This window comes from Tetrao urogallus, assembly GCF_951394365.1.
Source record: "Tetrao urogallus genome assembly, chromosome: 1".
Lineage (NCBI taxonomy): Eukaryota > Metazoa > Chordata > Aves > Galliformes > Phasianidae > Tetrao > Tetrao urogallus.
Window position 1 is genome coordinate 129,104,515 of NC_136813.1, and position 12,953 is coordinate 129,117,467.

Sequence of the window (12,953 nt, forward strand, 5' to 3'; positions counted from 1 at the left end):
AATAAACAAAGAAACCTTAGCTTCAAACCATTTAAAAACAAAAGGTTCATATTTTGATAAGATACATTTCACAAGATCCATGTCAGCACCGTAACCAAGTGCATTTTTTTTTTTTTTTTTTTAACCAAGCACATTTTGAAGTTTCCACGTTAGTGAGAAGAGGCTACATTCTCACCTGGATGCAGACATAACATGACTCAAGAAGAACAAACTGGAAGGAGTGTAAGTCAGTTTCTAGAGTTCCCTGTTGAACTCTACATGTTCGGAATCAACACTTAAGACTGAAGTTACTGAAGACTGACCTTCTGCATATTCCAAAATGGAAGGCAAACACAGTCAACTTACATTTGGCTTTGAAACATTACCTTAATGTTTTATTTCAACCACATATTTACAGAAATGCATACAACAGAAGTGTGCAGGATTTCCTTTTTAGTCATGATATACTTAGAGATGAACAGTCATCTCAACTTTCATGCAAAGGTGCATCTCCTGTTACACAAGTTCTCTGTACTCTGCTTTTTTTTTTTTTTTTTTTTTTTTGGTTTGTTTGTTTTGCATTCTGAGGGTTACAAGAAGGTTGGAGAAGTTGGAGTGACCTTAAAAATGGAGGCCTGTTTGCTCTACTGCACCTTCACAATGAGGAGGTAAAGTACAGGCACCTTTAAATCCGGAAGGGTTCATTACCTTTTCCAAAACCAACAAACACAGTCTTGAACAGTTGTAATGTGAGTTATTCCATGACTTTCACCTCTTCAGTTTACTTCCTGAACTCTGGAGTTACTTTTCCTAGAAGCATACTTGCCCAGCTTCTAATGTATACTGTCGACTATACATTTTAATTTAAACTGTTATGTAAAGAATGTTACAAGCCTTTCCTTTGTACACAACTTAATCTTTGTGCTGAGTATTCTTCAAAAGGATTTTATAAATAATACAATAAGTTTAGAATCAGTCTTCTGCCCTCTTGTCATTATACCATGTTGTTGCTTTCTCCAACTTTATCTACAAGCTGCAAAAAAAGAAACAAAAGAAGCTTTAAGCTACAATACTCTTATGTACAATTTAATTAGTCTCAGATGCAACTTGCTGTTTGCACAGTTGGTATGTAACTGAAAATGAGAGTAGTACTCACCAAGGTTTCATGATTTAAGTTTGTGAAATTAAAAATCTTGCATTGCAACTGTGTTTCTAGATGACATGTTTTCTTATATAAGACATTAACAGCGCAACATGAAGATGCAAGAGAATGAAAAAGGAAATAGAAGAATACAGATACCACTGCTAGCTTAATGATTAAAACAAAACAATGCGGTATCAGCCACACATGCATTAGAAGACCAAGTAAGATATTTCAACTGACCATTACTGTGGATTCTCTTCTGAGCCTACGTAGGCTTTGAATAAAACATTAACAATTATCTTTTTAAAAGAAGATTTAACCCCATTATGATCAAATTAAATGTGAGTAGACAAGATCAATTGACAAGTAAAACATTCAATTGATCATGAACGATGAGCCAGAACGTGGCCTAAGCTGTACAATTGGAACACATGATCTTGAAAACTGATTTTTAAAATACAGACTGATATATCTCTTAGTTACGTCCCCTATTAATTTTTAAGCAGTAGCTATTAAAACTGTAGCTTTCAAAACCAGGGTTAAAAACATTTGTGTTAAAATACATACAGAAATTATCACAGTAAAAGCAGTTGACCAAAATACCCTACCTAGATTACCATCTTTCTGGCACCCATTTACTGGCTACTTAGTTAAGAATCCCTGGTTACTTAGTTAAGAAAATGGAAAACTGCATTTGAAGAAGTACAGAGCTTAGTAAATAGCCAAGAATCAATCCGTTACAGCAGGCCTGAATAAATGTTGTACTTGATGAATGATTATGCATAATGAGAGTTTCTGGATTCACCATGCAAGCTGCAAATTAACACTGTGCAAACCTCTTTGTTACTACAGACCACTTTTCTTAGATACATCCAGATGCTGCACAAAGAGGAGAAATGCCTCTCTCATCTGACAGGCAGGAGAAGAGGCACGGAACAGAAGAGGCACAACAGAACAGTTGCACGGTTTGCCTGTCTGTGGTCACCTAGGGCCAGCAGTGAGGCAGGAACCAGTATTCATAGTCACAGTCCTGACTCACCATGCAGGGCTTTTTCCCCTTTACAAGGCTTAAGCAGGGGCAGCTTCTGCAAAGGTGTTGTTTCTTTTACATCTGAAAGCCTCTCACTGGGAACGAGGGTTATTTGTACGGTTCAAAAACTATGCAGTAATACATTCAAATTCATTGTTACAAACAGCTGTGTCTTATTTACTCCCAATGCATTTGTGCTACTGCAATAGTAATGAAATAGGAAAAATAGCAAAAGCCTTGCATTTTACATTAAGTGCCAAACACTTACCGAGCTTATACCAGGTAAATTCAAGAGAGAACCAAGGACTGGAACTCTTCTAATAAAGCCAATCACCACAGGAAAGAACCCCCTTTAGGTTAGATAAAAATACTGTATTAGTTTTTATAAACAAACTATTCTAATGTTGCTCTGAAGAACTGGAAATTCAAGTCCTGTCATTCCTTCACTGAAAATTACTTCACCAAATACATAAACAGACATTTAGCAAAGGAAAAAAAAAAAAAACCCCACAAAAACACAGAAAGAAAGATTATTTTAAATTGAGGTAAACATTTTCCTCATAGTTGGCAACCTTCAGAATCAGCTGTTCAGAGAATTAACTAAGAGATGAATATCCAACTTAGTCAAGAGAACTGATGTTCTCATCTACTTTCTCAAAATTATTATAAACATCGAGATAACTTTTTTTTAACCTTATAGGAAATACATTCTTGCAATATCACTCATCTCTCTATATCCAATGTAAAAACACTTGGAAGGTAATTCTAAGTAATCCACTTTGCAACCAGATATGGCAGCGTTTAATCGATCAAAGAAAATTAAGCACAACATGTTTGTGCACTCACATAATTGACAAATACATGTAATGTCAGAAATTTGAATGACGAACCGGGAATTGCTGCAGGGCTCTAGAGCTGGCAGGGTCTAGCCCCTGCACTACCAGCTTGTCCCAGTTTACAGCAGGAAGAAGGATTTTCTGTGGCAGTATCTCAGCTGTCTGATGTCAACTGCAGCAATTCAGCTGGTACTGGCATTATATGCTCTCTAGCTGAGCTATACACTTCCCAGCATAGAATAAGGATTGGCATCTAAATCCACCTGTCATGTCTGACCAGAGGAATTTCAATATTCACCATCCTCTTGCTGGTAAAAACAATTTTGTTGGATCATATCAATACCAATAAGTCCTCCCTCCTCCCTGGGCTATCCATTTATTATTATTCTTTTTTAAAGACCAGATCATTACACTGAACCTACGTACCATGATGCAGGGCACACAAACCACTTCTAACAGACAGACGTTTAATTGGTGTAGCCAAGAATGCAAAACAGTCATTGTAGTTAGGATAGCATCTTTAACAAGAACTTCAGATATCTTTGATCTGAACAAGGCTCTGAGAGCAGTTTAGACTATGAGAAAAGAGAGTGTACTGTAATAGCTGTCTCCAGGGAATGCAATTTGAATGTGTAAAGGCAAAGAACTGAACCTCTGATAGGAAACTTCTGGCAGTATGCTAAATAAAGGGAAGGACATTCTGGATATAATCCAGAGTAAAATCACAACTGCATCTCTCTCACTGCAGTAAAACATGTATTAAGTAAAAATCTCTGCTATCATTATTAACTGTTTAAGTGTTCCTGGCTACCAGTACCTAAAAGCTTTGCTTCGTGCAATTTCTTCTACAGAGTATGAAAGATGACTTCATACAAGAAGTCTAACTGGACAAGAGAACTGTCTACACACAAAAATTCTGGTGGAACTGTTTTAGTGGTCTAAAACAAATTAATAAATAAATAAAGAGACCAAGTAAAGTATAATACAGCGCACCTACCACACAAAAAGTTCCCAAAAACATAATTACAGTTGATACTGACAAATCTGAAGCAAAACAAAGAGCTTGAAGGAGTAACTTGCTAGCACTGTAACAAGAGATACAATTCTTAGCAAGTATCAAGAAGTAGGAAAAGTTGTTTAGAGGCAAGTTTAAAAATTCATTTGGAATTATTTATCAGTTGTTGACACTTTTCAGGGTAAGATGTAGTCCTAGTGACTTTGAGATAACAATTCAGTGGGCCTTATGTTAAATAAATAAGCATTAGATGGAATTTTGTCTTCAAAAGAGAAGTCCAGGAACCGACAAAATCTTCCCTTCTTACTTATATTAACACACTTTCTTACTTTGTTTTCTGAAGTATGGAACTTCAACCACGGAAATAAATGGTATGTTGCAACAACCCAGGTTCTTTCACCCTTACAATTAATTGTAAGTTAAATGACATGTTGTAACAGATGCAACATGCCTGTTGTAATGTTATTAAGTATGTAACACCTACATAGAGGAGAAACAAATGCTTAAGTCATTTCAGACATCAGTAACCAAAACCAGCATCTCATACGTTGCAAACAGGGCACAAGTATAGCAACACATCACAGAAGCCACCTTCTCACCTGCAAGGTTTGGAGGCTAAGATGTTTGTAAGCACATATTTTGCCTCATTTATTAATTTAAAGAACAAACTCTCCACCAAAAAAGCCGAATGACCAACAACTCAACCAACAAAACCAAGAAAATATAGGCATTTTAGTTTTCTTTTATATGGAAATACTTAAAACTTGGCACTTACAACAATTTGATCTCCCAAATATTTTGAAGCTGTACAGTTATTGGATTAGATATAAGCTACATTGCCAGAAGTCAGTTTGATATCTGCCTCACCAACATCAGCAAATTTGAGTCCTGGAACCTTTTCACTTCTTGCAAATATAACCCAACAGCTTTAAACAAAATCCAGCAAAAGTGAACACTCAAAGAATGTTTTCCCAGTTGTAATACAGTACACTAAGCAAGTACATGTGCTCCTCAATACATCAATATAGAAAGCAATTTTGAAGTAAGTCTTACCTGAATAATAGGAAGAACCCATAAATTTCAAGAATCATTCCTATTAAAGGCCAACCAATCAGAACTATTAGCACACCACCCAGGAAAAAGCCCGTTGCTTTCATTTTGTGTTTTTGGAAGAAGAATCTAAATGTTCTTTCTAAACCAATAACAAAAGCCAAGCCAGCCACAAATAAAACCTAGAAGAGACAAAAACCAACCAAATAAAGAACACAGCTAAATACATTCCTAAGTTTAGAATGCAAGCACATACTATTAATCTGCAAAAGTAGACTGCATTTTTGCACAACTTATTTTAATATCGATATTAACAATGAGAGAACTTATTAGTGATTTTAAGAGTCTACCTTTGTGGCCTCTAACAAGCATAATCATGTCAGAAGACCTGGTGACAACAGCTGTCTTTCCTGTAATATAAATACAGTTGTTACCTGCAGTCAGTACTGAAGATTAGTACCACTAACAGCTAAGATTCCTATAACTGGGAACAGACATGCTCAGAAGCACCCCATAATGGTCATGTTCAATAGCTTGTGCCAATCATTGCAAAGGCAAAACAAGAAAAAAGCTGAAGGGCATTATCAGCTATCTTCCTTAATTTTGTCTGTGTAACAGGCTACTACTATTCACTAGTTCCAGTGTAGGCTGACCATCATCACAGCAGTCTAGCCTAGCTAAAACTGTTTTGAGTATCCTTCAGCAGCAGAGCATTACTTTAATCTGTAAGCATACATCTGGGCAACATCTTTTCTGGAAAGAGATTACATCTCAGATTTTACTCATAACTAACAGATGAAATTCAAGTTTATGTTATGTAAAAAAAACCAAAAAACAAAAAACAAACACAAACCACAAACATGAAGCTACTTCCTTACCGCCTTTTACCCCTTCTCTTTTATAATTAAACTTTCCTCTAATGATATATAGTAACTTTTCTTGTGTTATCTCTGGTTACCACATTGCCTCTAACTGTCTCTTCCTACTTACATTCTCATTATTTTCCCCAAACTGGATCTTGCATTTCCACCTTATCTTAGAAACACAGCAATATAAGCACTGTTTTATTCTCTACTCTTTCAGTGTGCACCCAAATTCAAAGAACATTCATAGAGTTTCCATCCAACAAACCGCAGTAGTTGATACTGCTGTCACAGATTGAAACTGGTCCATTTTGTCCACAGACTTTTGGTAATCAAAGGAGGACACAAATCTCTATCAAGCTGGGCTCGCTGGCTGGCAAAGCTGACAACAGCTGGGGCACAGCAGTATCAGATTTAGAAAACACCATGTTATTTTATGTACCTGACCTAGGATTTATTTTCTATCCTGCTTAAGCAAAAATTTCATTTTGGTAAAAACTGAAGATATTTCAGCTTTCTGTTGTGGTGATCTGCTCTCCTAAGCCATTACTAGCAATTCATGCTTCTCTCCATCCTAATAAAGCATAGCAAAACAGCATTTAACAGAATGCACAGAACACACCATCAGCATTCTTACTCAAATAGATACCTAGCTTTTACAGTTACCTTACAAGACCATAAAAAGAAAGTGTTAGTAATAATAGCTAATCTAGAAATCTTATTTGCATCAGCATAACCGTAGGACAAGCTGCTGCTTGTCAGACCAACATACCACAGGCCTGACCTGGAGGTACAACATTAAGATTGATGTGAGCTGCTCTAATGTTAATCAGAGAAAATGATTCAACTCAGATCACTGCGCATAACTCTTCCTTTACACTAAGTTACCACAGTACCTGTTATGACCCAGTTTCTAATTGAAAATATATAATCTTCTAAGTTTATTTTTAATATATTATATACTTAAAAGATACACACTTACATTTCCAATAGCAAGAAGAGCTTTGTCAAAGAAGAGTATCATTCCAAAGAAAAGGAAAAACACTCCAAAACCTGTTAAACCCATTCCGATCTCTGCAAGGAGAAATAAAATTAAGTATATTACATAACATGGTAACAGGAAAAACTCATGCTTAGAAATTGATACAAACTTGGAAGATGCAACACACAGGAAGTTTAAATTCATAGACAAGCTCACAGACTATTTCATGACTACTTAAAAATTTCCCTGAACGTACAAATAAAGCCAGTCCTGCATAAACCAGTTATTTCAATACCAGAAAAAGAGATGTTTGGGAACTGCTTATCATAAAAAGGATCAATTTAACAATGTACTGAAATTGAATGCAACAAAAGCATGTATGGATATACACGTATGGCAAACATCCCTTTTGATTTACTGCTAGCAAGGACTATTTTGGGAACAGATAATAAAACCTTGTTTTCTATTTGCAACTCTTATCCCATAATGCTTATTGCAAACACGCAAGTACCTCGTCCTCCTGAGACCTCACGTTCCATGTTACATGCATGGCAATCCCATTTTCCCAACTTCCGGATTAAATGCAACACAGATTAATGCTGCAGGCTGCTTCCATATAACACATGCTGATGGCTGTTAAACATTAGCTTGGGTCTCCTGCCAGCTGTCAGTTTTCACAGGACTCGTAGGTGGTATCTATCTCTGAGCTCTGCCTGTCGGTCAAGGTTGTTCAAGAAATATTGGATAGGCAAGAGCAGGATGGAAGATTCATTTGCCTGGAAATGTCAGGCTACGATTAAAACCATTATTTAACAATAGCCTCTGAGGTATTTTGAAGAACATACACAGAAGTACATCACACCTTTAAAATTAAATGCCTATGGCCTTCCTGTCACTCTCACACAGACCGAATACAAGAAATAACAGGAACAGAAGCAACCTTAGCTGTAAAAGCTTTGGTGTTTATCCACGTACTCACCATCGTGACTGGAGAATTTAGAAATCTACAGGACAAACACATAGCTAGCAAAAACAACATTAACTAACAGTATTAATACAGGCAGGCTGGCAATCCAGTATACTTTAAGGATGTCAGTATTTTTGTGTGGCCTAGGCCTAACAAACAAAAAGCCCTTCACTGATACCACTAGCCAAATTAAATCTGGAAGAGAGATCTAAAAGTATTTTTATTTGCTCTTTTGACTGCAACACAGATCATTTAACATTGCCTGAAGAGCTCAGGAATGAAGGATCATAACACTGTTGACTTCAGATGCTTAATTTACAACAAAAAATTCCCAAACAGCTCAGAGCAAAGAGATTTGTTACAGCAACGTCCAGATTCCCCAACTTCTCCTTTCAGCAAGGCTGCTGACCACATGGTGTTAAATCATGGTATTAAGTCTGCCACATTAAAGCTTTACTATGAGCATTTTAACCACTCTGTATTAAAATCACTACAAGACAATTACCTCTCTGCAGACATTTACAGTACTCTCTTACAATGAACTGCAAATTGCATCTCCACTGAATCAACTGACCGAAACTAACATAGGAACTGTAGTCTGCCCTTTCTTCTAGTGCTCTTTACTTTAGAAGAGCAGAAACAATCTGTATTCTGGAAAGAAAACACTCTGAGGCAGGATTCCAAAGGAATTACCAGCTGCCAATAAGATAAATATGCTGCCACGGGAAGCAAGTACTCATTCCTTCTTCAGACACAGTACAAAGTGGGGTGCGAGCAAGAAACAGAGGCTAACTCCCAACAGCTGCTGCAATTACAGCTCTAACACTTCTGTATTCACTTGAAAACCATTTGTAACCACTTACTGCCACAGTGGGTTCAGTTTCCCTTTAGAAATCAACCATACTCTCTGGTTAGCACAGGAAAAAAAATGCCCACCATTCTCATCATCCCAAAGTCACTGCTGAAAGCAGATGAGATACTGGCAATGGAGGGCAGTAGTTCTGGATTCATTTCAAGTAAATGTTACCAATCCAATCACATCAGAACTGTGTTAGTTCTGGCTTTTTTTTCCTCCAAAGAACATCAAGTCAAGTATGTCTGGCCCTGTCATTTTGTAGTCTTGGCAAGCAACAAGCTAGGAAGTTTTGTGATGGGCATAAACTACTGTTAGAATGCTTTCTCCCATGACATAAAAGCCTTCCTATATATCACTCAAATACAACTTTTTCAGTGTCTAGAAATGCAGATACACATTCCAGCCATGTGACAGCTATCCTTTAATAACTGCAATTTGCAGAGGGGAGGGATCAACACATTCCCAGTGTTCCTACAGAAATCCCATGAATTGTGCGAGTAGTGCAGCAAAGCACCAAAATTTCAGCAAATACTAAGTCTTAAGATAGACTGGTTATGAAAGTTAAGGGATGGAACTACACACTCTCTATCTTTTTTATAAAAGTAATTATTTTTTGTGTTACAATTCTGTATTTTCCCAAACAGAAGTGAGTTTCAAAACATCTGAAGAAATATCTTAGAAAAACGCTGAAATTCAAAAGCCTCACCCTACATCTACTACTCGCAGCTCTGAGTTAAAGCTAACAGTTAGCTCAGTGTCCCAAAAAGAAATTAAGACAAGTACAAACAGTGAACAGAGCTCTTTTTCCCAATGAATACTATGGATGGGACAACGGAGGAATGGGCAAAAGTGAAGCCTACAAGGTTTTAACAAATTATATACCTAAGAATTAGCTCTAAAATTTAACACCCATTCCAGTAGCAGAGCATAGCACCTGAATTTCTCAGGAAGTCATTAACCTTGTGTGTTGCTAACCCGCTTTACTGCCCATTTACATCCTTTGCCTCAGTTGGTTCACCAGTGTTTTCAGTGCTCTGCTATCAAGTTAAACTTCCTTTCCCTACAGCTTTCACACTTGTCCTCCTTTAAGCAACATTACAACACTCATTTCCTTTTATGATAACTATACTGAGAATGCATCATGCATGATGCATTAACTTAAATAAAAGAATGATGTTCTCCTTTTCTTTGCAGTTTCAATGCCTACAAGCCCTCTGATTTCTTTCAATTTCCCCTTTCAGCTCTTTAACTCCAGCTATTCCTAGTCAGAGAAAGCAAAACTACTGTCAGGTCCAAGCTGTTCTTCATTTGCTTCAGACTGAGTGCCCGCTGCTCACTTTAAAACCCCTTCTATGTCACCTGCAAACACTCCATTCAGTAGCAAAGTTAAAAGGAACAGTAAAGACACTGATATGTATTTACTCAAAACCATTAACGTCCACATGGAGGCATACGGGATAACAGGCACCTGCCAATTTTCACTTTTGTGTACCAGCCAGTTTTCATTCATTCTCTTCTTGCCATTACCGCCAGGCAGCAACACCACCACCGCGAAACACCTCACATCCCAAAGCAGACGCCGGCAGCAGCAGCGCTGTTGACCAACGCCCACCTGAAGATGCTGGGAGGGCCCCGACAGGCTCTATTCTAAGCTCACACCCCCCTCACTTTCAGCTTCACCCCACGAGCCCCATCAGTACCGCCGCCCCAAGGTATGAGCGCATCCATAGCGTCCCTCAAAGCACGGCGATGCTGACAGCAGCAGCTGAGCTCCCTTTCGGCCCGCACACCCCTACCGCCGGCAATCACCGCCTGAGCCGGACCCTCCCAGCGACTCCACCGCACCGCCCGGCCCCGTGCTTCGCCCATACTCCGAAAGCGAGAAGCGCCAACAAAGGGCGCGACGCTGGGGTGGGTCCGTCACGTGCGGCCCTATGCCGGGCTCACTCAGCCCTCCCGCCAGCACTCCGACGGGCACTCCGCCGCGGCGGGAGACCCGCGTTCCCCTCCCACCGGCAGCCAATGGGGCGAGGGCGAGGCGCTCACTCTGCGTGTCCGAGAGGGAGATCATGGTGGCGGCGGGGCGACGGCGGGGAAGGAGAAAGAGCCGAACGGCAGGAGCAGGGCGACAACGGCCACGTCTTCCGGAAACACGCAGCCCCCTTCGCCTCGCCGCCGGCTGAAAGGACAGCGCCGATTGGCGGGGCGGCGCCCAATTAGCAGCCGCCTTGTTCGAGTGGCTCCGCCCCTCCGCCTTCGTTCCGCCGAGCGGGAGGCTCGTAACGTCGGCGTGGATTGGGGGAGAGGGCAGCGCGTGGTGATACTCGCGCTCGTCTCGCTGTAGATGATTGGCTGAGGGGAGCCGGCAGCGGAAGTGGGGGACTTAGGGGAGGGGTGGAACTTCGGAGCCGGCCGGCAGGTGGGAGGGCGCGGCGGCCGTGGGGTGCCTGTGGCCGCGTGGGAGCGGGCGTAGCGGGGCGCGGCCAGAGGTTGCACGCGTGGTCGCTGCGGTTCCGTCACGGGCCTCGGGAGCTGCGGGACTCGCTACGCTGAGGTGGGCGCTGCCCGCGTGTCTGCGGAATGCTCTGCCCGCAGGTGGTGCACGCTTTTCCCTGTGAGTTCAGGTATTTTTCTGTGTAGTTACTTATTTTTCTCACAGTGAGATGTTATGGGCGTACGTGTTGGGGTTTGATTGCTGAGTGAGGGAGCTTTCTCTAAGGAAGGGTGTTATTGTGGGTTTTATTCCCTTTGTATTTGCAACCACAGAGTGCCTTGGGCTGGAAGTTCCAACCCCCGTCACGGACAGGGCTGCTGCCTACCAGCTCAGGCTGCACAGGGCCCCATCCAGACTGGCCTTGAACATCTCTAGGGATGGGGTATCCACTCTGGGCAGCCTGTTCAAGTACCTCACCACTCTCTTAGTAAAGAATTTCCTCCTGATGCCCATCCTAAATCTTCCCTCCTTCAACTTAAAACCATTTCCCCTTGTCCTGCAGTTATCTACCCTTATAAAGAGTTGATTTCCTGTTCGTAGGCTTCCTTTAGGTACTGAAAGGCTGCAATGAAGTCACCTCACAGCCTTCTTTTCTCCAGGCTGAACAAGCCGAGCTCCCTCAGCTTTTCTTCATAGGAGAGGTGCTTCAACCCTCTGGTCATCTTCATGGCCTCCTCCAGATCTGTTCCAACAGCTCTGTGTCTTTCCTGTGCTGGGGGCTCTGAGCCTTGATGCAGTACTCCATATGGGGCCTCGTGAGGGCAGAGTACAGGAGAACAGTCATAGAATCTTAGTATATCTGAGTTGTAAGGGACCAATAGGGTTCATTGACTCAAACACAACTGATCCAATGTGGTGGATCCAATGCTGAAACACAGACTTGCACTATTTCTGTCAGTGATTGCATATACCAGGTGTGAATTAAATTTATTTCTTATTTAAAGAAGAGGTGTGGGGGGAGATGAATGAGTTCTGAAAGACATGGTTTATTCTTTTCCCCTCTAACAAGAAACTGGACCAGGGCACACCAGAAATGCCACTGCTGTACCTGAGCCCTGCATTCACAGCAGCTGCAAGCTGATTGAGAAACAGTTTTCTTCCCATCCTTTTTTGTTATAGTTAATAATAATATTATTAATAATAGTATTATATTATACGTTATTATCTTTTAGAGCAGATCTGCTACTTCTATGGGGCAAGATAAGGAGATCCCTTTACAGAGCTCTTCTGGGTACTTATATGTGCATGCATGAGAAAATACGTGCATGAGAAAATACATGCATGTATTTGTTTGATTCTTATCATTGGTTTTGTGGGTACAAAGGTGGCAAAAGAAAGGGGAGAAGGGACAGAGCCCCATTGTGGAGCACAGCAGGTTTTGGGGGCTGCAGCTTTGGCACCATCCTTGACCCTGGTGGATGTGTGGGTGGGAACATTGGAGCTCTGTCCTGTTCTTGTTTCCATCTCTAGCTCCAACACAACCCATCTCCATTTCCATTACTACCCATACCATAAAGTCATGCACAATCCCATGCTCATCCCTCAGCTTTGTAGGGCTCATGTAGAGCCTCAATCCATGCACAGCCCCATCTCGTGCACAGTGCCATTCCCAACAGGAGCTCTACTACATCCCTGTTCCATGCACAGCCCAGTGTTCAAACAATCCCCTCCCTTGCTCTGCTGGCCACCCCTCTTGATGCAGCCCAGGGTAACTGTAGGGATGCTTTCCTTGATAGT

General features: G+C 40.8%; 1 protein-coding gene across 1 annotated transcript; it reads right to left on the reverse strand.

The window, feature by feature from the left end:
* Positions 1–973: 973 nt before the first annotated feature.
* Positions 974–10,793, reverse strand: GOLT1B (golgi transport 1B; the record flags this gene model as incomplete). The annotated part of the gene is made up of 5 exons (XM_079535925.1): positions 974–1,012; positions 2,422–2,503; positions 5,058–5,236; positions 6,900–6,991; positions 10,769–10,793. The coding sequence occupies 5 exons, from the start codon at positions 10,791–10,793 to the stop codon at positions 974–976; spliced, it is 417 nt and encodes a 138-aa protein (XP_079392051.1).
* Positions 10,794–12,953: the final 2,160 nt, after the last annotated feature.